The following is a 27945-nucleotide window of genomic DNA, read 5'->3' as shown; positions in this document are numbered from 1 at the left end:
GAAGTGTTTGCCATTTGTTAAAACCACTGACAAGCTTAAACCTCACATCAGATCTGTTTTCTAATTTGAGGAGAGAGTCTGCTATATAAGATTAGTGTTCTCAAATTTCTCAGCTGCTAAAAACACCAGTTTCTGAGTATTAATGAGACCATATCTAACATTTTACCCTAATGTGTTAAGTCAGAAGCTGGCATCATGTAAATTAACAAACTCAATTACCAAGTCCTATGCAGATATCACCAGAGATGCCAAGAAATCAGGAGGAAAAGGGAGAACTGCTAATGCTTATTTAAATAGAAAATGACAAAATCACTGGGGAAAAAGGCATTTACAGACTTCAAAGTGATTCTCACAAAAAATGCAGAGCAAAGGAGAGCAGAGCAAATGAAAAGCTCAGAAGGAAGGTCCTTAATGTCGTCAATGTAATGGCCTTGCTTTGCAAGATGGGCTGGCAGAGGCACTGCAGAACTCAGGCTGCTAATAAATTATTACATAATCTTTCTTTTTATCATTAGTCACTTCTGATTCTCCCTCAGTTGTGTGGACAAAGAGGTGGAACACCTGGAAATTATGAATACATTTGAAGAAATGAAGACACAATAATCAGACGTACCACCAACACAAGGACATTCATGAGCCGATCAATGCTCGTCCGTTTAAAAGTTGTTTTTCCACTGTTCTGCATTAGTTTGGTGTCTGGCCCTGGAGATGAAACACACTCGTGAATTTTAGTAATAAAGCTTAGCTGTTCTAAAGCTGATTCCCTCTGAGGCCCCACTGTGCTTTACAGCATAAATACCCATCACAGCTTTCTGGAAGGCAGGTACATAGAGTTTACAGTGCCGGTGGGAAACTTAGGCAGAAAAAGGTTAAGTCACTTGCCTTAGATTATATGGAGAGAGTCACATAAAGCCATTAATTCTGGATTTTGACCCTGCTCTCTTCTTTCAACAGTCAATCCTCCCTTTCAGGTTTAATTACTTTGCACAGAATACCTGATACTGCTGTGTTATTGGTGACATATTATACGTCATCTCACATGTCTAAAGCAGTATAAAACAATAGAAGGTCTATGCTCACAAAAAGCATAGATCTAATGGCCTACAATAATATTATTGATGACCCTGATATTCCAATATGGATTAAAATTACATAGAAATGATGTGGAATTTTTAATCGAATACACTTAAAAGTGAAAAACTTTGAACAAGTGTGGTGAGAGAAAAACTCCAATTGGCCCAGAGTGGGCCAGTAAAGGCAGATTTAATTCAGCTTTATTTCTTAAATAGATCTAATTCCTATATTCTTTCTTATTGATTGATTAAGACTCATGTGCTTTGCTGCATGCATTTCTGAAATAAAAGGCTACTTCTGCTTACTAAAGCACTTAATCAAGATGGAATTGGATGTTCTAATGTAGCACTTGCAATCCAGTTTTCTCTTATAGACCACTATAAAAAATCTCAGATTAAAATCCCCTGTAATATGCATAATTTCTAGCCTAGAGTTAAGCCAAGGGATCTCAGGTATTGTTTTGCTTTTGTTCTTGTACCTGGTAGAAACATATTTTCCAAAGAGGAAAATACTTGGTTCCTTTGTGCATACTGGGAGTGATGAACTTCCATGCCAGTGCTGCTGTGCTCTGCAATTCACATGACAATTTTTCTACCTACCGGCATAAATAACGAGACCAAAGCACCATTCTGTGTTCCTAATAGTACAGCCCCTCAGCAACATCTTCTCATTGTCCAGGGCATACTTCTCTCCTCGAAGAGTAAGAGTTCCTGTGAACTTATCCAGTTTGTTATTTGGTGCCTCACATTTGACTTCACCTGTAAAAGGAACGTAAAAACAAAAATGGAAATCTTGGCCCAGAAAGATGTCAGTCAATACTGCATTCTCAGCAGTTCCCCAGACAGGGAATATTTCACACTGTAGCTGCGGTCCACTCCTGACCCTGTCGTTCCCATCCTGTATCCTATATTTACTGATGTTTTGGGATATTGCTCCTTCCCCATATTCATGTCATAATCCAGTGAAACACAATGAACTTGGATTTATCCTATTCTTTGAACATGGCAGTTTTTTACCAGTAGAGTACAAAACAAAGTTTCCGCATCTTTTATGTGGGTGAGAAGAAATGTTGAACCAGCAACATACTTTTAATCCTTTCACAGCAAGTTCATAGTGGTAGGATGTCACTGGATAACTTTAGCTAAAAGTGCTGACCTCACATAATTCCTATTCCATTTTCTTTAAAACTGCAGGAGCCCAAGCGAGGAAATCATAGCCTGAAGGCTGCAAAAGAGTAATTAAGTGAGGTGTCTTTGTTCACTGTTTTTTAATTTCATCTGTTTTATAACTTAAGTCCCAGTGGCACATGAAAAAAGATACTGCTACCTTCTTTGGCCATGCAGCTGACACTAAGTGATTGGAGAGCCTGTTTCTATTTCCACACTTTATATTTATTTCTTGTAATAAAATGTGTTCACACAAAACTGTAAACACAGATACTTCGGTATAAAAATGATTATTTAAATCAACATTTGCACCTGACATCTAAAAATTCAAAGCAGAGCCCTGTGGATGTATTGAAAAGAACTGGAAATACAAATACACCTTATTGAAAGGGAATCCAAGAGTTCAGTCTGTTCAGTTAATCAGTAGGAACATTAAAGTTATTTTGATCACAGGCTGCAAATATCTACATAAGGACTAGCATTTGCAGAGAATACAGCTCTTCCAGCTGTTCTCAGACAAAACACACCAGGCTCAAGAGACTGGAAACAAAATCCAGAGAAGTCCAGAAGAAAAGTACAACTTTAAGTATTATGGTAGTCTCCACCACTGCAAATTTTAAAATCAAGAATGGATGTTCTTTTCATAGAAAAGTAGCTCTACTCTAGGGCAGACAAATCATCAGACTTGAAAGATGAAGTGATTAAGAAATTCTGTGACATATGTGACATGAGAGCTCATACTAACAACTATGCTGATCTGTTTTATCATCTAGTTAATCCAAGAACAATCAGACCTGTCCTCCAACATTCCTAAAAGTCTACAGTAACCAGACCCATCTCGCTGCCGCCCTTGCAACCCCTTGAAAAGCACAAAGAAAACAGAGGCTTTGCAGTGCAACCTGAAACACAGCACAACGAGACTTTGGAGAACCAAACCCAGGGCATGATCCCCCACCAGGAAGACTGCGCCTCTCCTCGTGCCAGCTGTGGGACAACGCTCATGTGAGTACCTTGCATGTCAACATCCACATCTGCTTTCCAGTAAGCAGGTGGGTCTGGGTTACCGATATGCTGATTTTGAGAGCAGAAGAGACTCATCCAAATTAGACCGATCACAAAAAAGTGAGAAGCTCTAGAGATTCACCCAATATACCTGCACTGAACCCAGTAACTCTGCAGCTGAAGATACCCCAGCAAGGCAGCGTGCCTCCTGTCTCCTCCTCCCATTAACAGCAAGACGATAGATACCCGAATGCATCTCACCTGAAAGAGTTAAATACCACCAAGTCTACATGTGATAAGTAGTAGGTAGCCAAAAAGTATTGTTTCCTTTCTCATCTCCCAGTTCCCCAAGTCAAACAAAGTTCAGCGTTTTGCAAGCATCTTCCTTATCTGAACCATTGCGAAGTCAACAAACATCATAACTCATATTAAGCATTCCACTGAGTGCCTGTATTAGCTGCTCAACCCTTTCCTCTCTTCCTGTCTTAAGAAGTAATTAGATAAAGAGTTACATAAATATTTAAATACTTCTACAGAGGTTTGCTGGGGAAATGCAAGGTTGGGTCTGATTCCAGGCACTCTTCCCAGTACTCTGCCAAATATAAATCATCCTGGGAAACATTTTATTCATTTTAAGTATTGCAAAGAGACCACTTTTATTTACAATATAACTAAAATAGAGATTTAAAGGACAAATAAATATTTGATTAAAAAAGTTTTAATTTTCCAAAATATTTTGAAACATTTGTCTAATTATGCAGTTTCAAGAATGCAGTATCCTTAGATTAGATAAGCATTACACAGAAAATGCTTGACAAATTATTTAAGATGAAGATTTTGCTTACAAATTGATACACACTGCAGCCTCTTCAGGAAAACAATTAGGGCATGCCACTCTGACTATTAACATAAAGCATCTAACTGCACCTGTAAAAACATATTTCTCAAGACCTAAAACACTCAGAATTTCAGCCATCACTTCAGAGAAATCCTGATGTACTGAGCTGACACTCAGCCGAGACCACACACATTATTTCATAAAACCTCAATGTAGAAAGCAAAAGAAAAGGCATCCATGCCTTTGGATGACTCTACCAGAGAGAGTCCCAGCTACGCTACTCTGCCACGTCCCCACCATTTGTCCTGGAATCATCTACGTATTTCAAAAAGAATATTTTAAACATTATTTTTCCTCTTTATCTAAAAATATTTCCTGAGAGCCTGCAGTCCTTGGGACATTCCAAGGGCAGCAGCACTCACTCCACCCCTTTCCATACCGACTTTTCCCATAATCCTGCCCTCACACCTAAGCCAGCATGGCACTGCAGAGCGTGACTAACACCGCTTGATCTGTTCCTCCATCCTCTCTCTGCAGACGGATGATGTGTGAGCATGGAGTATTCCATTTTTGACAGGTCTGGCTCCTTTCTGTGTATGTGCTGCTATATATTCCCTGGTATTCAGTGACAGGATGTGTGGGAATGGTTCAAAGCTGTGCCAGGGGAGATTTAGACGGGACATCAGGAAGCATTTCTTTACCAAGAGGGTGGTCACACACTGGAACATGCTTCCTAGAGAGGTGGTTGATGCCCCAAGCCTGTCAGTGTTTAAGAGGCATTTGGACAATGCCCTTAACAACATGCATTAACTTTTGGTCAGCCCTGAAGTGCTCAGGCAGTTGGACTAGATGATCATTGTAGCTCCCTTCCAACTGAAACAGTGTATTCTATTCTATTCTATTCTGTTCTATTCTATTCTATTCTGTTCTATTCTATATTTGATATACAAAGCAGTGCTAAGAAAGGACACGTTGCCTGTTAACCACATCTGCACTGCTTGTCTTTAAATGTCTTAAAATGCAGTCTTTATTGTGGCATTGAGAGAGGAGAGAAACGCTGGCAGGGCAAGGCTTCAGGCTGGGAAGTAGTCACCTGTCCTGTGTGCACAGTTAGTCCTCAGGTCTGCATGGTGTCTGGAAAGTGCCGCTGCTCAGAGGCTAAATGTAATCAATGCCTCAGCATTGCTGCATCAATGTAAAGTGCAATGTGAAAATATTTTGAGATCAGAACTAAGCACGCAGTTTTGGGAAAACAGTTGCCGCTGTGCAATTACACGAACTCTTGTACTGAAGTTCGAGGTGGGTAGTCTCAACATGTACAGACAGATGCTAAAGAAAAGTGTGCAGCCAGGAGGAGAATTCCCACTAATGCAGCTTCACGTTATAGCCATACATGGCACTGAGACCTCCAAGTGAAGGGGAATCTCTTTCTTTATGTGTGCTGTTTATATCTGCTGTACAGACTGCAATGCGCCCATTCTGTTTTCCTACCGCTGCATCCAGAGGACTCCTGGCAGGGAGCAAGGGACGGCCTGGAAGGAAGACTCCCAGGCACTCTCTGGACTCTGGTGTTTGGGCAAATCCTCTGGAAAGTGGATTTTCCATGTAGACTCACCATTGAACTCTGTCAGTTTCTGAAGATCTTCTCCAAGCTCTGCAGTGACTGTCAGTGCCTGCTTCACCTTCAGGTTTGTTTCACTGTAACAAATAACGTGAGACAAGAACATGAACTGGAAGTCCTACGTGAACTAAAAGCTCTCCCTGAAAGTCACTCCTGTTGTTGAGGACAGTCTCCTTCCTTAGACGTCTGATGGACCATGCCATCATGGGCCTTTTTTACTTGGCCAAAGGGTGTAGTTGTCTCTTTCAGTTGCAAAGGCAGGCAAGCCAGAGGAATTCTGGACATGGTACCATGGTACAAACAGCATGAGGTAGCTCTGCCTTCTCATTTTCACTACAAAGTGCAAGACCAGGCATCTCAGCTCCCTGAGCAGCTCACTGTTGATCCTGCCACTCATACCACACTGAACCCTGAGGTATCTGAGCATATGGGAGAGCTCTGGATCTTCTCCCATGGTATTCTGGTCCTGGAGAGTACTCAAGTCCTGGGACTAGCTAGGTAGGGAGTTTGAAATGCAATGTCAGAGAAACACTGCATTTGTTCAGGGCCTCCTGGCACTTGGATGTACAGGAACTACAAGCTCATTTGCAGTAGAAGTCAGACGGGGAGAGTCCAAAGGGCTGTCTGTAGGGTATTGGGAGAGACACGATTTCTTGATCTCTCTAGTCTTGCTTAGTCCTTCAAGCTGATGCGAGCTCCAGGCAATGCAGGAAAGGTAATGCAAATTGGGTCATAAAGATGAGGTCAGATCCAGTTTATTCCAATTACTACAAATTAGTTGCAGCCCTCTGACTTGTGGTCAGTTGTGCCCTGGACTGAGCAACATTTGGAAGCCTTTGCAGTGTGCATGCATTAATATTATGGTATAGCAGTCCAAAGGAGATTACTGGAGTTTTTCATTGTTATTATCTCACCTAGATAATCTGGCTAAGAGAAAAGACTAAGAGAGATATAAGAAACAGAAAGCTTCTGCCAGTGACCTGGGATAGTGTAAGAACACATTTCAAACTAACTCTCAGTGTTAGAAGAACTGTCACTAAAAATAAAAGGAAAAGTCCCCTCCTCACATGACATTGAAGAGGCAAAAGTATCCACCAGAAGATGTTATTTTCAAGATACCTACCCAAAGTTTATGCTATGTATTAGGAAATTCTTGCTGCAAAAGCTATTGCAGGTAAGGTTGCAGCACCCAGGGTCACCAGAGAAGATCTGGCCTTGCACTGGCAGCAGTGATTGCACCCGAGGGCCAGGCTCACTTACCCGTCCAGTTCAGCTGTCTCGATGTATGTCAGGCTGTGCGGCTCGCTGCTCGACAGTAACAGTAGATCGGCCTGAACACAGACAGACAGACTTGGCATGAGTTCACATGGTCAGAGGGCATGGCAACGCAATGCTACTTGTGGTTTCTGAACACTGAAGGCCTCTGAGGCAGTTAGCATCACTACTGACTCATTTGCTTGTGAGCGATAACAGTAATTACAGAGACTAATTGCGAGCAGGATGGAGAGAAACTGTACTCACCGTCACAAAGTTGTTGTTTTCTAGTTTTATTATATCCCCCACTTGGACATTCATCCATTTTTCATCCTTTAACCTGCAAGGAAACTCCTAGTAAGTAGGCACATAAAGCAAACACTGCTTGGGAAAGTAGGATACTCAGCTCTGCTCCTGAAGCCAGACTGCAGGTGCCATCAGGACTTGGGCTGTTGATAAGACAGAGCAGGGTCTGCCATAACGTGGCCTGATCCATCCTAAGCTAAGGGACCACCACAATACAAAAAAAGCAGTAACCGTGGTTGGGGTGATCCGTGCAGGGTTGAGACCAATCATCTCCACAACAGCAGCACAGTCCATGTGCACTGTCCTTCTGTCTGGACTGACTACTGCCTTCCTTCTCCTGAAGGGCCACATCATTGTCTGAGAAAAAATCTCACTACTTTGCGTAACAGACTTCCCAAACACCGGGGAAAATTGCCAGTTGTGTTAGTTTTTCTAAGAGGTATTAAGGGCCAGAGCAACAGATCTGGTTCTGTGTGGGCCTGGCTGTCAGGAAGGTCAATGCAGGTGCTTTGGCTGTGCATGTGCCTAGCTAAGCCCGTGTCCGCAGTGGCCTTCACAGCACTAAGCAAGATGTGCATGCAGACAGACAGCTAAGCTGCAAGCACTAACATAACCAAGTCACGATAGCTGTATATGCAAAATCTAGAGGTGAGAAATATCAAGAGCTATATCAAAACATGACTGGGTATTCAAGCTTGAGTTCAGCTCAGCCTTGCTTTTTCAACGTTGGTTGGAGTTGGGCAGGACCTATGGTTTCCAGTTTTTGAACAAAAGCAAAATATTAGAAAATTTCTACTTTGATGTATGTTTCCTAGACACAGTAACTAATACACAGTAAACTAAGAAACTGGTTTACTTAGCAGAAAGCACAAAAAGTACGTTCCTATTCTTCAGTTTCCAGTTATATTTTTAACTGTTTGATCATCTGTTGGAGTTTACACAACATACTGCTATCTATGGTATGGAAAAAAGGTCACCAGAGACTTCACAGCTGTCTACAGCTGTGTCCTATGCACAGTTGGACTCCATGGAGCTGCAAGTAAACAGCACATCTGTCTGCCACAAAAGCCAAAGCCTCTGCTATTTTTTCTGCAGGAAAGAACAGCGCTAGCAGTACAATGTCCAAAGCACACAGCTGAAATGTTTTGAGTACATCTAAGTCAAAAGTGCTACAAACACTCAAAGTATTATGACATGTATGAGGAAGCTATTCCTGCTTCTTAATTTAAAATAACTTGTTGATAATGCCTGGTTTTGCTTAATGCAGAAATAAATGCTATGAACATAAATGGACATGGGAAGATAGCCTTGCTTGTCACTTCTAGGGTAAGGAGTAAAATAGTACAATACTCTCAAAGTATCACTTATTTAAACATATATATATATCCAGGAGCAGAAAAAGTTTACTTTTTGTCAGTGCAAGGTCACAGCCATAATGTCTGCACTGATTGTGGTGCTGTGTCTTGGGTTCATTAATCAGACACATAGTCCAGAACTGCACGGTGAACTAATGGTGTGAAAGACAATTGAATTTTAAATTGTTTAGTGATCCTTGGGAATCATACAGAAGAAAATTATTATTAATAAAATGCTCTTCCCAGTCAAAATTACAGCAAAAGAAAAAGGACTTACATGCCATTGATCAGGACCTGGACTGGGCGGTTGTTGACGTGTTTGTCACTTTTGTGTCGATTCTGAAAATTTGATCAGTACGTTAAAAGGCATTTCCAGGAAAACAAGCACACAAGAGCTGTAGACAGTTCATTAACATTTTACGTTTTCACCCAGCTGGCTGAATGGGTCAGGCAGATTAGAGTCACAACTGAGCCATAGTCTAGCCTATGTTTGCACTAGTAACATAGGGCATAACTGGACTGCAAAGAGCAACAGGCAACACAGGGCTTGCTCTTGGAGGGAAGAAGGAGGGTAGAGCCTTGTATGTCACTTAGCACAGTCCTGACTCAACTGGTGTTGGTCCTGCCCATCACAGCTTCGTAAACACCGGAGAAATCCATTCCTCTGCTCTGATATGGAAAGTGGCCACAGATGTTCTGGCATTGCTCCCTGGGAGAGCACCTCGCCACCTCTCACCTGCCTACTTGCAAAGTTGCACCGAGTCTCCATAGAGCATCAGAATTATTTTAATAATGAGAGAAAATCAGATGCTAAACTCAGCTCTAATGTCACTCTGTGAAGTCAATGGAACTTTGACAATTAGCTCTGATGGGAGCAGGCTTCAGCCAAAGCTGGGCAAGTTTGAAGAATCACACATGGGTTGAATGCTTACTTCCTACCAAATGTCTTTTCTGCCTACATTGCAGCTAGATGGCAGAGGATGAGTTCTCCAAAGTGGAAGCCTAAGAACAGACTTCTGTGCATGTGTCCAGACACATCTATCGGTGACCACATTTTCAGACATGCTGAGCAGTTTCAGAGAAAGTCAATGGAGCTGCTGGGCTGCTCAGCAATTTGGAAATTCTAGCTCCTTTTTAGGGAATGAATCATAGATTTGGGGATCTTATCTCAGACCCCGTCTTGGCCACAGACCAGTTCTCCAACTGCCTGCCACTGGCTGTGTTTATTTTAAGTGGTTTGCTTTAGCCATTGTGCTGAAGAATCACAGGCAAACTCCAAAGTACAGGTCAGAAAGACAGATCTTACAAAATCATCGATGGCATCCTTGACTCCCGATACAGCCAGCACCAGCACCAGGGGCACCACCGTTGTAAACCAGGCCAGTGAGGAAATCTGAGGAATCAACTGTAGGAAGAAAAGATCTGAGTTGAGAAATTTCCTGCCAGTTCAGCAAACAGATGGGAAAAAACCTCTGTTTTCTGTGGAAGCTGCAGATAACATTTTTTCCATGGTATCTGAATACAGAATAAAGACAGAAACTCAGCTCTATCACTTATATGTGACCCCACAAAGGTGGGACAGCCAGACAACCCATGCTTTGCTTACAAAACAAGCTATAATTTAGGATATAAACATGGAGCTGTCAGGAAGTGCAGTGGGTTTCTCTTTCTCGTTGTTTGTAACATTAGGGTTGCAAAGTCCCCAGTGGATTTCTCTGGAGGCACTGACATGAACAAGCCTGCCATGAGGGACCCAGAGCTATCTGAGCCAGGCCTGCTGTGCAGAGCCTTCAAAAGCTTCTATTTTTTGTTTCAATAACTCTTCAGATTTTGCTGAAATAAACTTCGTATCCATAAACAACACACAGCTGTTGCCAGGACTGACCTTGCTCTTCCAAGATCAACAGAGCCATTTTTGTTTCCCACATCTTTAATAGTGAGAGGACCCAAGAGTTGAAGGTGACTCTATCATGCCTTCAGTGATGCCGAGATGGATGTCTTATGCAGCATAGTTCTCCCCTTCCTCTAAAGAACAGCACTAATGATGGAAGCAGTGTGATACCAGCATCACTGTGTCCATCAGATTGGATTTGGGCAGTGTCAACTCCATGTGCATTGTGAAGTTGACATTTATGCCACTGAAGCAGCTGCTTAAGGGTGGAAAGCTGCTCTTTGAGATTGCTCCTTCTGCTGCGCTGTCAGAACCCAGATCCTACAGGCACCACCAAATCCAGCCAGGAGGAATGATGTTTAGAGGCAAGCACAGCCCTGCTCAGCTGTGGAGGCTGCAGAGACGCATAACTGCTACCTTCTCACCTAACTGGGAATATGCGTGTCCTACTGGGCTGTGCCACAGGAGTAGGGAAGCAGAGTCCCCACAGCCTGCCCATCACATCCACTCCGGATGCAGGAAGAGATACTCCCAGTGCTACAGGGATGGGGTGAGTGGCAGAAGAGGGGAAAAAAAATTAAATGGAGGAATACATAAATATAAAAGACTAATGGCTGCCCTCTTTAGCCTACCTTGATGCAGGTAGCAGAAAAAGCTCTATGCTTTTATACACAGTCACTCCTAGATGGTTCAGCAAGAGACACAGCAGAATAATTTAAGGCAAATAATTTGTAATACTATGAATTTGATAGACAAACAGCTAGAGTGCAGTACAACATAGGAACAGGGCTGTCAGTTTAGCTGAAAAGGCACTTTCACTAGTTTCTTGAAAAATATATGTGCGCTGAAATTTCCCAAATTCATTCCCTGTAAATAAGCAAAGAAGATTGTATGTAGTTTGCTACAGGCGTAACAAAATTTTGCCTATGCTTTTTTGAGCTGAAATGGAAAAAGAGCATTTGAAAAACATAATTTTGCAAACTTGTGTGCACCGAAATGGTCAAATTTAAAATATCATACTTTAAACATAATCAAAATTATACCCTTTTTTTGATAACGTGTATTCCAGTATGACTCAGGAACAACAGAGTACACTGCATTTATCCATATTCTATCAAAGTGCAAAGGGGCAGCAATCCTGATATCAATTTCTCCAGTGCGTTCAGCTTTCAGATAGAGCAGTATCAGCAACAGCAATGGGCAAAGTGCAACTCAATGCCATTATGAGCCACAGGGTTCAACAGTGTTGCCAGTGTCTGACGCTCCATATTAGACACCTTCCTCACCCTGCTGAGCAATATTCAGCTTTATGCAAACTAGCTCCAACCTTGAGCCTTCCTGATGTTAACTCCTTCCTTCCCAGGGAAACAGTACAGGTTTTAAATTTGTTCTTCTTGCTGTTTCCTTTGAGACTGCCAGTGGAATTTGCCTTTAAACCTATGGACAAGAGACACCTTCCTTTTGTACTACAGGAGGAATAAGTAAATGCAAATCCAAGGACAGCCAGGAGTACTCAGATATAGACACAAAGGGGTAGTAGGACAGGGCATGAAAAAAGTACACAATTTGTTAAAAACTTTGATTAAATTTTTTTCTTCATTTAGTACAAACCCTCATATCCAAAGGTAAGAGAGGAAGGTGCTTTTTTCCTGCCCTACTTTCTATCTACTTTAAGGTTTTACTAAGACGCTAATTAATAACAGGGATATAGCTTGCATTTTATTACAACTATCAATACATAGACCGGCTTTGATAACAGACAACGCAATCTACTAGAAACAGCACAGTGAATTCATACCTGCAAAATCAGCAAGAAAAGAAAGTAAGCATTGGCTATTCGCTGAAACTGTTCAAACAGGTTGAGAGGCAGGAAAGTGAAGAAGTTGTATTTCGATGTTTTAATTGAATTGTTCTGTAAGGAAAAAAGGAAAATAAATAGGATTGGTAAAACAGGAAACAAAATTACAGCACAACCCATTTCAACTGTGTTTTTACTTGCTTATATTTAGCAATAGCATTGTTTCCAACAGCAGCTCAAAAAACATTTCCTTTTCCCCCCCACAATCATGCTGAGCCTGGATAAACATACAGAATTCCTCTCGGAATTGGTGAAAACATGATGCTCAGTTTATGCCAGTGCAACTGCAGGTAGATACAGGTACATGTAGTCACTCACAGAGACGCATCTTCCCTTTATTAATAGTCTTCCTACATACACGATGCACAGATAGAATTAAAAACTGTAACCAGAACACAACGATTCTGCTGGTAGCGTCTACAAAGCAGTGTTAGAAAACACATGCTAGGTCAATTATCTATAATTTGTCTGAGATTTTAAAGCACCATTCTGCTGGACAACCCCACAGGAGCTGTAGCTCTTCCCAGGAGCAGAACATGACATTATTATTTTCAGCTGATTCAGCAGCCTCTCAACTCAGCAACTTGGAGAGGTGGCTTGTTTCTATTCCACAAAGATCACTTGCATGCGGTGTTGTGCAAACAGCCACTAATAGAAGAACTCACCATTTCAGTAAGCGAGTTGCAGTTTGGTTCCCTATTTCTAGTTTCCTTTTCTAATTGCAGACGGCCCCTCCAGCCACAAGCAATGGCTGCTCCCCTGTCTGTCTTCTTGAAACCAGAGAAAGACCCAAGCTCGAGATTACAGAACTGGGTATTTTCTTCCCCGAAGGTCAGACCACTCTGGTTCAGTTCGTGCCACCTGATAGACAGGCTCAATCTATCATACTGAGCCCACCAACTTGGGCCGTCCCTTCAGTTTTCAGGTGTGCTCGACTTTCTTTTCATATGGAGTTTATCAAACTTTCATCCAGGTTTAGTCCTGGAAGCATGTATGCCATCTGTTGCCAGCACATCTAAAATTTCCCTCCTAGAAGCTCTCCAGAAGGTGTCTATTAACCCCCTCCCAGGGAACCTAAGGTGTGACAGCACTAGGAAGCAGATAATACACAGTGCACCTTCATTCAGTAACAGATTTGCTGGTTCAACGGAAGGGAAAATGGTGAATGTAGTATTGTAATAGCCTTTAGATATTGCTAAACTGGTGGGAGGACAGGAGCTACCAAGTATGAATCACAGGCCACTTCCAATCCATGCATTAATCCAGGATCTCGATATCTAAACTGACACACATCAGCATGTTTCCACCATTAAACCAATTATTTAAGATTACAACTGTAAGGTGTGTATGGAGGAAGTTATTCCATTTTAGGCAGTTACTGGATTTCGCTATGTCCAGACACAAAGTACAGCAACATTCTTCAGCATTAACTTCATGTTTTATCCCTTCTACAAGCCAATGAATAAGTCTCTAAAAGAGCAGAGGTGGAAATACCCTTCATGGAAGAGCTAGATAAATCCTCCCGTTGATTGCACTCCAGCAAGAAAAGATGTTTATCAGTGATCATCATATAAACAATATTGCCTGTCTCCTGGCATCATGTAGCCATCTCCAGGTGTGGTTAACTCTGCCTGTGATCTAAATGTCATGACACATAGTTAAATTTGGTCAATTTCAAAATTCTTCACCATCGATATGTGCTGCACACAGGCTCCATGGACACTGCTAAACAGAAGCAATGGAATAGCAGCATCCTCTGCAAACCCAACACATAGAGAACTAAATTGCTTGACAAGTCTGTGTCCACCAGACACAGAGTCTGGCAGATTGTTTAACAAAAACTGGATCTAAAGATGCTCCCTGCCCACTAATCTGAAGAAAAATATCATGGCCACTTAAAAAAAGAGAAGACAGTAGCTGCAGGAAAAAGTAAGTACAGGGGACCCGACCTTTGTGCGTCAACAGATTTCGGAGGGTCACATACAACATGGGAAAAACTACTCAGTAAACACTCACATAAAGTTTATAGATCTTTGCCTGTAAAAGTCTCAGAGGGGGATAAGAAAAGAATGGGAGTGGTTTATTTCAATTCCTGCCTTCTATTTCTGTCCATTAATTACATCAGGAAAACCACTGAATGAACCAGAGCCATTCATTTTGTTTCCTATTGCCATTAGGCATGGTAAAAACCTCAGACATAACAGCTTCCAAATGCTTAACTGCAGGAATCTGGACATCCAATATTTTCTTCATAGTAGTTCAGGATCATGATATTGTTTGACACACACTGTCTTTTGGGACACTGGGACACTACAGACCTCAGGGTAAGGACAGAGAGTATTATAGTGGATTCTAGAATCTATAATTAAAACTAACCACCGGAAAAAAAGAATTACTTGTCATCACTATGAAGCTTTCTAATTCAACAAGTAACTTGTTCATGGCCCTGAGGGGCTAAAGGAATATCAATATTAAATGATAAAAACAAACTAGGGAAAACTTCAGCCTTTCCAGTTCAAAGCTCTGCATTCCCACATCATGGATACAGTTGAAGCTCTGTATGAGATAATAATTTATGTTTTCATGGAATGCTCCAGGGCTGCATGCTTTGACAGCTCAGGCTCTTGGTTGACTACAGGGAAATCTCAGTTGGCTTCTGCTCTTGATCTTATCCTACTCCGTGATGCTTAACACCGTCACACCCTGTCACTCCTTTAGAGCTGTACCAGAACCTGACTCTGGGGTAGGAGGGGTACTACGGGAACCTGCAGCAACGCAGTGTGTTAAACAGTCCATACGCAGCTGTCATTTTGTAAGCAATGCCTCTAATGCATCATCTGCCTTACCTCCCCCATGCTCTGCCTTCAGTGAGGGAGAATCCCATATGGGAAAAGTGATGGAGAGGAAATATCTTTGAAGGAGCAATTAAGAGGCCTCACTGGAACTTCTGGTTCTCCTACAGATTTGTAAAAATCAAACATCTAAGAAAACCAGCTCTATGGGCCAAGCACAAAGATGGGAATTGGGAGCTTTACACTTACTCCCAGATCTGCCCTGGACTTCTGGTTGACCGTGGGCAGCCCCTGCATGTGCCTGCGTCCTAAATGAACAGGCTCAAGCCTGGTTACCCACCGTCAGCCTCAAGCTCTCCAGATGCGAAGCTTGACACGAGAGCAACGTTGTCTGTGGGTGAGGGATTATTCTCATCTGCTCTTTTCAGGGGCTAGATTCACACCTCCGGGAGGTGTGACTCCACCGAAATGCTGTCCCTAAGAATAGAGCTCATCGCGCCACAGTTACACAAGTCCAGATCTGGTGGATGAGCTGTTACTTTGGGGGTGTTTTCAGAAGCCTGCCTGTGACATCCAACCGCAGGCAAATGCTCAGCAGATGGCTCCTACCTTTGTTTGCTGAGCAAACAAATCATCTCCTCGCCATAAAAGTCACTGTAAATAAGAGACAATGCTGCTTTTGTGGCTAAATTACAGGGGTTAAAGGGTGATACCCAGAAAAGGCAGGGTATGGCAGGGTACTGACCATCTGCATTTATGCCCCTGGCTCAGTGACATATTAGTTTCTAGCAGCTGGACAACCTGGCTCAAAGCAAATTTTAGCAAAAGCTTGGCGATCCTGCAGGGAGGTGTTGTGCCACGACACATGACAGTATCACTGGTACCTGTGTAGTACAAGGTACAGACCGATGAGGCAGCTGAGCAGCAGAAATGGCTTTCCTAGGTGCTTTGATAAAGCCTTGCAAGGAGGTGGTGGGAGCGCAATTCAACGGCACTTTGTTTAACTGCAGCAGTGCAGTTTGAAAGCATGCAGATGCCACACGTAGAAATCTGACCATAGGGCTGCTCAAGGACATATCTAATAAACTCATGTAACAGGGCATGTGGTGCCACGGAGACTTTGTTTTCACAGGGAGTACAGAATAGTCACACCAGCTCAGTCGTAAGCCTACCAAGTTCACTGCCTTATTCCTGATGGTGGGCAGCAGCCCCAACTCAACATAAGACTGAGAAAGGCCAACAGGATGCTGATGGGGTTCATTGGGTCCCTGTAAAGATCTCATCCTGACTCCCAGAAGTAAGAGACTGGCCAAACACCAGAAATAAAAAGATCTATATCCAACCTACAATCCTTTTTCTTTTGTTTCTTTTTTCTTCTTTTTTTTTCTTTTTAACAGCTTTGGGAATTTCTTACATACGTAACCCCTTGACCCCCTCTTGGCATCAATAATGAAGTGAGCTCCAGGATCCCATCACATGTTGGGTATTCCAGGAAAATCTCTAGGAAAATGTGGTCACTGGTTGTGTTTTCCTATGCTGTTCCTTCTGCCTGGTGTCATCCTGTTACAGAGCAGTTAATCATCACTGTGGTGAGTGTCCTCATCATGGTGGTGCAGAGGAGGACATGGAGGCAGATGGCTTGACGACCTCATGCCATTGCTCACAGACAGGCCAAGTACAGGGTCTAAAGGTTTTGTCTCTTAGTCATCTCCTTCGACTACACTGCCTTCTCGTCCCGCTCAGGTCAGTACCTGAAGCTGCTGCCAGGCAGGGAGGAGAAGTGGAGGGGAGGGCAGAGCACTGCTGAATGGTGCAGAGGAGGCAAACTCCAAACCACCATACCCTGTGCATTAAGGTCACACACAACCAGACTCCCAACCAGTGCAGTAGGATTTTTGCCTCCATGAGGTTTAAGCTAAGATGAAGAGTGAAGGACTTGGTCCAAAGGAGTCTATGGACTTCACTGCAGCTCATGTCTGGCACAGCTCAACCTTTCTGTGCTTGTCAGGGCCTTAATACGTCTTAAGGGCCTTGACCTCACCTGGCATCTCCAGGGCTCAGAAGCTCACTTAAACCCAGCCATGGGCCTTCAGTCCTTGCTTGAGCTACGTTGTAGGAGTACCAGTCTCCAGCCTGACATCTGTCCTAGTTTCCCAGATGGACCTATCCAGCTGTGCCTCCTGGATGGACCTTGGACCTATGGTGTAGTCTTGTCTTCAGCTCTGTCTCCCGCAGCTCCTGACTGGGCTTCCTAGATGGACCCTGGACCCGGTTCATCACTTCACCTTGTCTGGGATGGTCAGGATGGGCCCCATTCCCAGCATCCTGCTCTGTCCCCCCCAACCAGATGCTGCAGGACTGCACCCTGGTCAGTGAGGGCATTGCCTGTGCTGGGGTCACCCTCAGCTCCCAGCTTGTCCCCTCTCGTAGGGCAGCCCTGCTCTGGCGGCTCCCTGACAGTGCCTCAGCTGGTGTTCAGATGAATCCAGCTAACACCTTCCTAGATCCAGAAGGAGCACTGCGGGTTGCTGCTGTAGCTATTCCTTCAGGGGCTACTCAGACCACTTTTCACATGATCATACAACACTCCCTTCAGCCTTGAGCGTGACAAACACTGGGAAACATTTACAGGTTGAGACAGGAAGAGAAGGCAGCCGTTACCACCATCCTGACCACACTGACAAGGTCCTTCTCAGATCAAAGCACGCAAGCAGAGGAGGCGGAGCAGTCTGAGCCCGCTACCAGAGCTTCTTGCTCTCTGATTAAATTTCAAAGAGATAAGAACCCAGCTGCGGCTCCAGCCCAGGGCAATGTGTGTTGGCCACAGGAAGTTATATACGTCCCTCCTATTTCACTAGAGAATTCATCAGGTGACCGGGAAGAACAAAAGCAGAGTCCAAGCAGCCCCCTCGCTGCTGGTCCTGCAGAAAGGATGCTGGTTTGACCCTAGATCCTGATCCAAGATGAAATTTGTCATTGACTCATGGGCCCTGCATTTCCTCTCCTATTGTCTGAAAGCCAATTTCAAAGTTGTTTTTGCAGCCCTTCGTGACGTCCCAGTGCAGCTGTGCTAAATTCCAACGTGAAAGCAAAGAAATAAAAGGGAACTGGGATCAGACCGAACATTAAAAGCCTTCAGAAGAGATTTTCTTCTCCAGAGTGCTGGTAGACAGAGAGCCCATCATGGTGGACCCACATGGGGCAGTCCCCTCTGCAGCTGTGCTGGGGACAGTGCAGACAGACTGGGGACAGCGCAGCCAGATTGAATTGCCTCAGATAAGAACCTTGATTAAAGCCCTTAAATCTTGCTGGACCACATCTGGCACCCTGCTTTTCACTTTATTTCAGTCTTTACACAAGCAAATCTCCTACTGAAGTCAGGAAGGATCTTCCTGTCTACAGTGTGAATAAACACGGGATTAGGACTTGACACTTCATTTTTACCGACCTATATTGAGTCCGCTTTTGCGCTGCACTAAGTGCCTTTGCATGCCTCTCATTCACACTTGGTTTCTGAGTCATTCCTAACTAATTTTGTGAGCTGGTGGGCAGTACATACCTTCACAGTCAGCCCTTCCAGCACAACACTTTGTTTTAAAGTTTGTTTTATTTCTCTAAGCTACTGTGTTCTTGCTGTGCAGGATAAGGCCAAGGATGTCGGGGGTTGCACCAGTCTGAGAGCTCTAGTTTCAGCTTCAGTCTTCACACTAAGTCCAAATAAATCCTGACCTACCCAAGCACTGCCACTGCTTGAAGCTGCTGCCCTTAACCACAGGCACCTCCTATTACTTAATCACAGCAAAAATCATCAGAAGACATGTAAGAGGCTTCTTCAGATAAGAGACACTTCCTTTGTCCCCCCTCTCAGTCTGTACTGCCTCTGTTCACACAGATGAAGGAGACCACCCCAGTCTTCTAGCCCACTGCATGACACATCTCATATGCCCACGGGGCACATTCAGTTCTTCCTCTGAAACTGTCCCTCGGCCTCACCGTGAAGCCTCTGTGTTAAGGGGATTTCCACTACTTGCAGCTCCTATCCACCTCTTATCCTCATCCTACCCTATCAGTCCAGCCTCCCACACTGTCCAACCCTCCTGCCCAGCCGCTGCTCAGCTGAAGAAGCTCCATGGCTGGAGCAGCGTGGCAGGGACACACTGCAGCTTGGCCTCTCGTGTATTTTCTGATGAGCTCTGGGAGGGAATTTGCCCTCCCAAGTCTCCTGCAAGTCCAAGTGTGATGGATCTGGACATGCCCTTGCACGCTTTGGCAGACACGGCTTTCCACGGTGCAGCATCAGGTTCCTGCAAAGCTGGTTTGAGCGTATTCGGGAATCTTGCTTCATACCAGGAGGGCCAGCTTTCAGCAGCTGCCAGAGCTGATGTCAGACTCCACACACAATAGAGTTTTCAAGTCTTTCTCAGCTCCTCTTTTCTCCCTTCACAGATATCCTGTAGACTTTGCACCGGGAAGGGACGATAACTACCAACTATTCAGGGACAACACACCCACCTCTGATTGTACTTTCCTGCTTCCCTGTTCTCACTGAGACTAAACAAGGACAAAGCATCTCTGTACCTTAGATCTATGCCTACATAACAGAAACTCTCTTTTTAGCGAAAGGCTCGAACCTTCACACCAGCTGTGACATACAGTCCAGCCACAGCGGTAAGGCAATACACTACGCCTCTGTTTGCATTTCCCTTTCTTTTCTTTTCTGGCTTTTCTCAGCAAGTGCCTCACCCTAAAGAAACATTTACTGCCTCATCTAGCTTTGTTACAAGAACCTGTTCTATAGGTTTTATAGCTAACATGGCCTTAAGTTACCAAGTAAAGTAAACCTCACTCCTGTGGCTTTCACTGTCTAAAATACTTTCTAAGCTTTGTTATATTGTTGGGTTTCCTTCCAGTTCCTGCCCAGTGTCCCTTTTATCTGGCTGGAATAGCTATTGGTGCAACCTTCCTTGTGCCTCGAGAGAAGACAAGACTCCTGTGCAGGAGGACAAGGACTAATGGTCCTTGTCGTGGGACCGAGGACTGGAGGACAGCTGTCTCCTCCTGGCTCTATAAAGAAGACTCAAATCACCATGTGGCTGCCCACGTATGCCGATTCTCATGTCCCAAAGAGCTGAGCACCACAATGAAGCACAGACAGTCCAAAAGCTTCTGTTGTTTGCTTGTACACAGGTCAAATTAAATACATGAGGGTGGGAAGACATATTGAGGAAGGACTGTGGCTGCAGGAGACACAAATTACTCTGTCCAGAAAATGTCAGCATGCTGAGAGACAACTGAGACTAATAGCTGCTGTGCCTGAGCACACCAGGGCAGGCTCCGGCATTTGGGCAGTCTTGGTCCCCCAGGACCATATCCTAGTGCTTAGCAGTGCAACCCCACTGTGTTCAGATGAATCTGAACGTGAGGAAGGGGCCCAGATTTGACCCTTGCAGTGGATTACAGGACTGGAAGAGCTAACTTTCAGGAGCATCATGCATATGTTGATGGGAGGGTAGCAGGAGACTATCTCCCTTTTTGGCATCTCCAGATGCACCAGCAATCTATAGCATGGGATCTGAAGTAACTTATGAACAAGGTTAGTTCTTTTCATACACCATGGTAATGTGGGTTTAATAAATTGAACCTTTGCCAGAACTTATTGGAAAAAAGCAGCCCAGGACATGATGTGCAGCCCCGCACAGTTAGGGCAGTGTTTGCATCATCACTTAAAGTCTTTTAGTACCTCACCACCCACTCACCACTTCAAGGCTTGGCTCTTTCTGGACAGTTTTCTAGATTTCCTAAGCCTCTGTATACAATGGACTCCAGAAATCATGAGCCACAGCTGACTAAAATGAGGGGTAGGATTACTGAAACTCACTGCCAAGTTTTAACAGATTATATTGAGCTGGCTTTTTTGGCTGCCTCCACTTTTACACCTAATCAATAGACTCTCATGGAAACCCTCCAGAGCTCTCCTTAATTTTGGTTATTTGCAAATCCTTGGGCATGTAGGCAATCAGCTGGGAAGCAGTGACATGCAAAGTCAGGCTTATGAATGGCTTTTCACAGAAATAGGCTCAGAACCAGAAGAGTTGCTTGTTCTCTCTACCTTGACATCATTGTACATCTCCCTCCTGCTTGGCTCTCTCTGGACAGTCTTCTAGATTTCCTGTCTCTGTCTACACAGTAGTCTTTCACATATATTAAGTACAACGCATTCCATATTCAGGACACTTGCAGCAGCTCTGTACGTAGGAAGTCTCTAACCTGTGTTGGCTAGTTCATGGATGAAAGGTGACTGCTGAAAACCATCCAGTTCATGTTGCCAACAGATCAGCTACATCATTAAGATCTTTAGTCAAAGCTGTTGGCAAGTCAGACGTTCTATCTCACGAGAAACTACAGTGTTCTGAAATGTTGAGTTTTTCTAGTTCTTACTGAGATCATACTTGTGATGTTCCTAGATCAAAACATGATTCAAAGGAGCTTCTGAGTAAAACTGAAGGATGAATTTCACCACTGGAATTCAGATATGCAGATGACAAAAATTCACAAAATTCATTTCAGTATCAGTTGGCAGCTGCAAACGCTTTGAAAGAATGCAGCTTCAGGATTGCCTCACGGAGGGGATGACCCTGCAGCCAGGCAGTACAGGTCTAGCAACTGAGCTAGCCCTCCTCGGCACACAGTGTCAGCAAATGGTTCACAAGCTTTGGAAATCAAGTTGCCAAAGGCACTGCTGCCAAAGCTGCCTGGCACCATAGCCTGGCAGACCTGGGTCACAGCCAGCCCGTCTCATGATGCTCCTTGGAGTCACAGATTTCATGGCACAATGTGAACCTAAGGAGGCTGTTAAGGAGCTGGAAATAAAGCTGGCAGGAAGCCACAAAGGCCAGATTCAAAATCTTCCTGCCAGAGAGGATTTCACTGGAAGAGCTGAGGAACTGACACATTTCCTTTCATGTTTTACTTTAAATGGAGACACGTTTCCAACAGAAAACTCCCTCCAGGTTCCTTTATTGAAAGGCCTTGGAGCCTGATCCTGCAAACACTTTGACTCGCAAATAATTTTCTGGAAGTGTGTAAAGTCACTGTGTTATGCTTTTCCAGCATGAGATCTCCTTCAACTGCCCATTCGCAGGGTTGACTCCGAAGGCAGAGCTCCCTACGGTGGACTCAGCAATGAACCGTCTCTGATGGTTTGTCTGGTACATATTTGCCTTGTTTTGTGCTTGGTACTCTTGTTTGCAGAGTCATAGCTAGTGTGCAGTCATGTCACCCCCTTGAAACAACATTCAAGACATGAAGCAGATGCAGCTACATCTGTGACTACATCTGCATGAAACAACATATGCTGCGTTACTTACAGCATATTCAAACTGCAGATTAAAATCCCGGTTGTTTGCTTGAAGTTGTCTCTCTTCCTCTGTAAAGAAGAGGAAACACATCAGACATGCTTGAAGGTAAGCAGAGTCAATACAGATATGAATGAAGCATCAGAAAATGCAAGCAGAGCTGCTAAAAGGTAATGTCACCAGGAATCTGTGCTCTGGGCTAACCACCCCACGTCAGGGAACTGAAGAGGCTGGTGACACTGACAGAGCAGCACTGTGGACTGGTACCGTAGCACTCTAAGCCCATACTCCAAGTCTCCTCTGCCCACAACCCACTGCAATGCCAGCGCTGATTTTACAGGTTGTTCACCTACTCCTGGGTAAGAATTACAACTTAGCTAGTGGTGCTCACTATTCCTGCCCTGCTCCATCTCTTCCCCCTGAAGTCTCTGGGGCTGTTGCCATCAGCCTGCTGTTAGCACCCTTCCTCCAGTACAAATGCATCTCCTAGCATCATCCCACAGATGGGACATCACCACCATAGCTATCATGAAATCAAAAACTACTGGAAGGGTTTTCAAAAGGTCATCATATCTATCCTCTACCTCAAGACAGGGTCGTGCCTGTCACTCCCAATAAATGTCCTAGAAAGCTCCAGTGACAGCTGTTCTTCAGACTGCCTGTTCCAGGGCTGCGGTGTCCTTCCCCTGGGGGAGTTTTTTCCCCGTTATCTGACATAAAACTCATTACTTCAATTTAAACAAATTATATCTTCTCCTGGGATGGTCATCAGTGCTCTTCTGCCCCCCCTCAGTTCCTTGTTCTACTTGCCAAGGACACAGAGCACAGATGAGTTCATTATGTATTGAAGGCTGTTATGCCTTACTGTAGTCTTCTCTTCCCAAGGGTAAGCAACGCCAGTTTCTTCAGTCACTTCTTATGCCTCAGTCTGCCAGAAGTAGCATCACTCTTGCTGCTCTCCAGTGCGCTTCCCAGCTATTTCACCTCATTCTGGATGTGCAGTGGCCAAAATGGGTCATAGTTTGCAGCTGAGACCTTACCAAAGCTGACCGGAGCACAAGGGACACTCCATCTATCTTGTAGACAATGCATATTTGACATGGAAATTCACCTAGAAGTAATTTAGAATAATATCCTTATGCACCACCGGCACACAGCTGACGGCATTCCAGAATACGATCCATTTTGGCAGATCCTTTCTGGCAGAGCCAATGCCTCATCAGGCAATGCAAATCTTTCATTTGTCCTTGCTGAGCTGCATCCAAATTTTTTCAGACCATTTCTCCATCTAGTCAATTCTAATCCTATCTTTCAGTGCACTTGTAGCTCCTGCCAGCGTGGTGCCATTTGCAGATTCACTTTATTCTGCCAGCCAAGATGTAGAAGAAAATATTGAATACCAGACTCAGCATACATCCCTGATGAATCTCTCAAGTTTCATAATCAGTCATTGATAACTATTGTCAGTGTATTTTTTTTCTGAAAAATCTCACATTTATTGTATGGTGATTTTATCTCGAGCATGTACCTCCAGTTTACTTGTAAAAATGACATAAGTGACAGTCAAGATACATGACAGCTATCTAAGGCATTTTCACTAGCCCTCTGGCTACCACTAATACAGAATTAATTTTGGTTTGATGCAGTTTTTCAAGACCGCTGACTGTTAATTATCTCTTCCCCACACAGACACTTCTAGTTACTTTGAAGTGGTTTGTTGCATTGTTTTAACCTTTACCCAAGAAGTGAAGCCAATATATCTATAATTGCTCAGCTTTTCTTTTTCCCCTGTTTCAAGATAGATGCTATGCTTGCTCTCTTCCCAGTCTTCTGAACTTTGCCTGTCTGTGCACCAGAAATTCTCCAAGGCAGCACTGCTTCAGGCCATGCTCTACCTTACCTAGCCAATCCATTCCCTCTCTATTCCGGCCACAAACCTCCCCCCTTCTCTGTTTCTGGCAGCTATTATGTTAGATGTCTAAAGAAAAAAAAAACCAAAACCCAAACCCAGCATTATTTGCTAGGCTTTTTTCACTGAATAGCAGATATAAACCATCTTTGATCTCCCTCTTACTAGAAGCGTTACAGAACCCCAGAGATCCCAACTCTTAGAGAACAACTTCTATTGCTCTTTATGTCTTCAGTAGCTTTTTCTCGCTTTGAGCCTTTGCCGCACAGTTTGTGCTGGATAAAACAAGCTGCTTTGCACCTTCTAGAGGCATCCTTCCTCTGCCTGAAGTGAATGAGGAGCTTGTGATTTCGCCATTTCACTCAGCCTTCTGAGTCTTTCCCTGAAAGATAACAACTTGTATCTGTGCCCTTAATATCAATAATTTAGGGAAATGACAGCTCTGCTTAATTCTCCCTCCACCCCAGATTTCTTTCCCATGAGATCTCAGTTACTAGTTCTTCATATTTACTGAAGATTTCCTTCTTGAAGTCCTTTTTAAACACTTTGCTATTGTCACTTTTTCCTAAGTATCATACCGTCATTTCATAATCATTCCCATTTACACTCCCTCCTGCTTTCACAGGACCAGCCAGCTCCTCCCTGTTGGAGAGAATTGGTTCTGGAACAGCCTCCTCTCTAGCTCCAAAAAATTACCCACCTCTGCACCAAAAAGCTGTGCCAGCTGAACAGGTCGTGTTCCCCTATGCTCCTCTCCAACTCTGCCTCTGCATAGCTAGAATTCTTCATCTACCACCATGCCCTGTCTCTCAGAAAACTATATATTATTTTTTTCAAAAGACTGCCCTTCTTCGTTTGCTATGCCTGTGTTCTTTACCCTTGCAGCGTTACTTAGAGATCTGCCATTTGTTCATCTCTTTCTTCATGCTGGATCTCGGAGCACATGGACATACAAGGAAAACCTCTATTACCCTTCCAGAATAAGCTTTATTCTTTTCTATTAATATTCCAGCCTCATGAGTTATCCCAGCACGTGTCTATTACACCTATTAAATGATGTGTTAAGACATCTAGTTCTTCCTGTTTATTCACTCTTGCATTAGCAAGCGTCTAAGCTATTCAGTGCATTGAACTGCTATCCTTCCTCCTTTCCCTCCAATAACCCTATAAATAACACAGCATCCCTAAGTTTTAAGCCCTTTTTCAGATCACCGTTTTTTTGTCTCTGTCTGTGGGCTGTTTTCATCAAGGCCTCTAATTACTAATGTAAAGCTATGTTAGCAGGTAAATGTGCTTTTCCCTTTGTTCAGGCACATCTAGCTGTGCCAGGCATTTTCGAATCAGTTGCCATCTGCCCCAGCTGGGTGATTCAGACCAACCACAGAGGCTTCATTCAAGACCCTCAAAGTGCTTAATCCTTTACTGCTTTCCTCAGACACATTTTTCTCATCTTTCACAATAGAGAGAACAATGTACAGAGAGATCAGAGTAACTTGTCTTGTGTCCCAGAGGAAAACAGAAGCAGAGCTCAAGAGGTCCAGGCTTGCAGGGCATCAACTATTGTGTTATGTGCCCTTTCAGGAATTTTCCTGAGAGCGGCCAGTATTATCAAAGCAGACGAAAGATAAAGCTATTTGTTAAAAACAGAACTTCCCAACACTCACACGTTTCCTCCCATACAGTAAGTGCTACTCTTATCCCCTCCCCAGGGGCTCCAAGTCTTGTCCTGGAATAAATGCCACAGAAAAGATAAATGGCTTTAATGTAAATAGGAATAGATGACAAAGCTTGAAAACCTACCGGGCTACAGAGGCACACTCGCAGAGCCCGTGCTGGTCCTGGGAAGGGGAACCAGCAGGCAGAGGCAGAACTGTTTGCATGCACCACACACTTACATGGAGCAGTGCAAGCAAGCCAAAGACCTGTGGTGACCCTGAAATGAAAGGCTGAACACTCGCAGGGGACGACATTGTCCGAGCTGCTCATAGCCAGCAGGTCTGCCCAGCTGCCTCACCAGAAGGAGCTACGGAAATGCATGATGGACGGAGGGGCACGAAGACATCCAGAACTGCTAATCTGGGCTGGAGCCCTTCAGGTATCTATTCCCTTGCCAGCACATGAGACACAGGGCACATGGCAGAGCCTCGGGGTCACACAGCAGCTCCTGAGAGGCTCTAAAGTCCTCAGTGACTTTCTGTTTCTCGTAGGCAGGGCAGCCCTCGAGGGGACTGCACAGAGAAACAGAAATCCAAGTGCTGCCGGCAGCAGCTGGACATGCCGCGAGCTCCTTTGCTCTTCCCAGGGCTCTCTGGGGGAGTGAGGAGCCGTCCCCCTTCCTCAGCCTGTCCCCAGGGTCTGTGCAGCCAGGGGAGAGGCACTTGACACATGCATTTGAATTCAAGGATCTCAAATGCTCCTAGAAAGAAACCATGCGTGTATCTGCCCTAGTGAGGAAAGGAGCCTGGCTTCTCACCACAGTGAGAGATGCCTTCTCCAAGAGAAATGGCTTTTATGTGAGACACACAAATAGCTGCAAACAGCTTAGGGATGGCACAGAAACATGAAGCAGTGGGACATGAAACAGAACAGCAAATGAAACTCACTCGAGGCATTGCCCTCCTGTGCCTGATCGTTTGGTACCTAAGGGCAGGTTTTCTCGGACAACCCATTTCTGAAGGCCCCAGAGAGCTATGAACCTGGTTCAAAACTGAATGGAAAGTCTCTGGCCTGCCGTAGCCGTCCATCCCTCTCAGAGGCGGTGTCCCTAAAGGCCAAAATATGAGGCTAATTTCTAGTGGCAAGATTTTCATTTTCCTTACTGGGTAACAGCCAATACCTTTGGCTAAAGCAAGAACGACGACAACAAATTGCAAAGGGTGCCTCCTCCAACAACATCAGCAAGCGGAACTTTCTGTCCTCTGGCTACACCAAAGGAGAACCACCACTGACCACATGCACAGGGCAAGGCTGCCTCAGTGGTTTTATTTTTACCAACAGAGGACTGTGAGGTCCTACTGCTGTGCCTCCTAAACCAGCAGTTCTCAACTATCATGGACCAGACAACTCCTATTTGTTTCTGGAACTGTCTGGACAGAAATGAAGCCTCTTGGACAATCACAATAAACAAAACGTCAGGGAAAGTCAAGCGTTACACCAGCTTTGCCTGGAAGCCACAGCTCAGGGTATTTTGGCTGTAGATCCAAGCACGCATGTCTTATCATGCCCTGTTGATTCTGAAAGCACTGAGGAAAAAGGGAGGGGAAACCTGAAGGGCTATCACATGTTAAGTTTTTCATTTCTTGAAACTTTTTTATATCTCTAAGCAACTCAAACTTTCTGCTTCTGCAAACTGCAGTCACAAATCACTGGAAAGAAGGAATGGGATTCGTGCTCCAAGTTATCATTTCACTGCCACTGAAAACTATTTTAAATTATTCATCAGTGGAAACTCAGCGTACATAAATATGGCTTAGTGCCCAGTTCTTGGTCTAACCACTGAGACCAAGTCACTGGGAAAGTGGCTG

General features: G+C 44.2%; 1 protein-coding gene across 1 annotated transcript in view; it reads right to left on the bottom strand.

The window, feature by feature from the left end:
* Positions 1-27945, bottom strand: part of ATP8B2 (ATPase phospholipid transporting 8B2) — a 71457-nt gene that overhangs the window by 30826 nt on the left and 12686 nt on the right. The window contains exons 3-11 of the mRNA XM_050913400.1: positions 22525-22583; positions 12306-12419; positions 9923-10021; positions 8894-8955; positions 7223-7295; positions 6962-7032; positions 5696-5778; positions 1674-1832; positions 614-702 (exon numbers count right to left, since the gene is read on the bottom strand). Of these exons, the coding sequence (XP_050769357.1) occupies positions 614-702; positions 1674-1832; positions 5696-5778; positions 6962-7032; positions 7223-7295; positions 8894-8955; positions 9923-10021; positions 12306-12419; positions 22525-22583 (809 nt within the window). The remainder of the gene's footprint in view (positions 1-613; positions 703-1673; positions 1833-5695; positions 5779-6961; positions 7033-7222; positions 7296-8893; positions 8956-9922; positions 10022-12305; positions 12420-22524; positions 22584-27945) is intronic.

This window comes from Gymnogyps californianus, chromosome Z (assembly GCF_018139145.2).
Source record: "Gymnogyps californianus isolate 813 chromosome Z, ASM1813914v2, whole genome shotgun sequence".
Taxonomy (NCBI): domain Eukaryota; kingdom Metazoa; phylum Chordata; class Aves; order Accipitriformes; family Cathartidae; genus Gymnogyps; species Gymnogyps californianus.
Note: the sequence above shows the minus strand (reverse complement) of the source record. Positions and strands in the feature narration are given on the sequence as shown.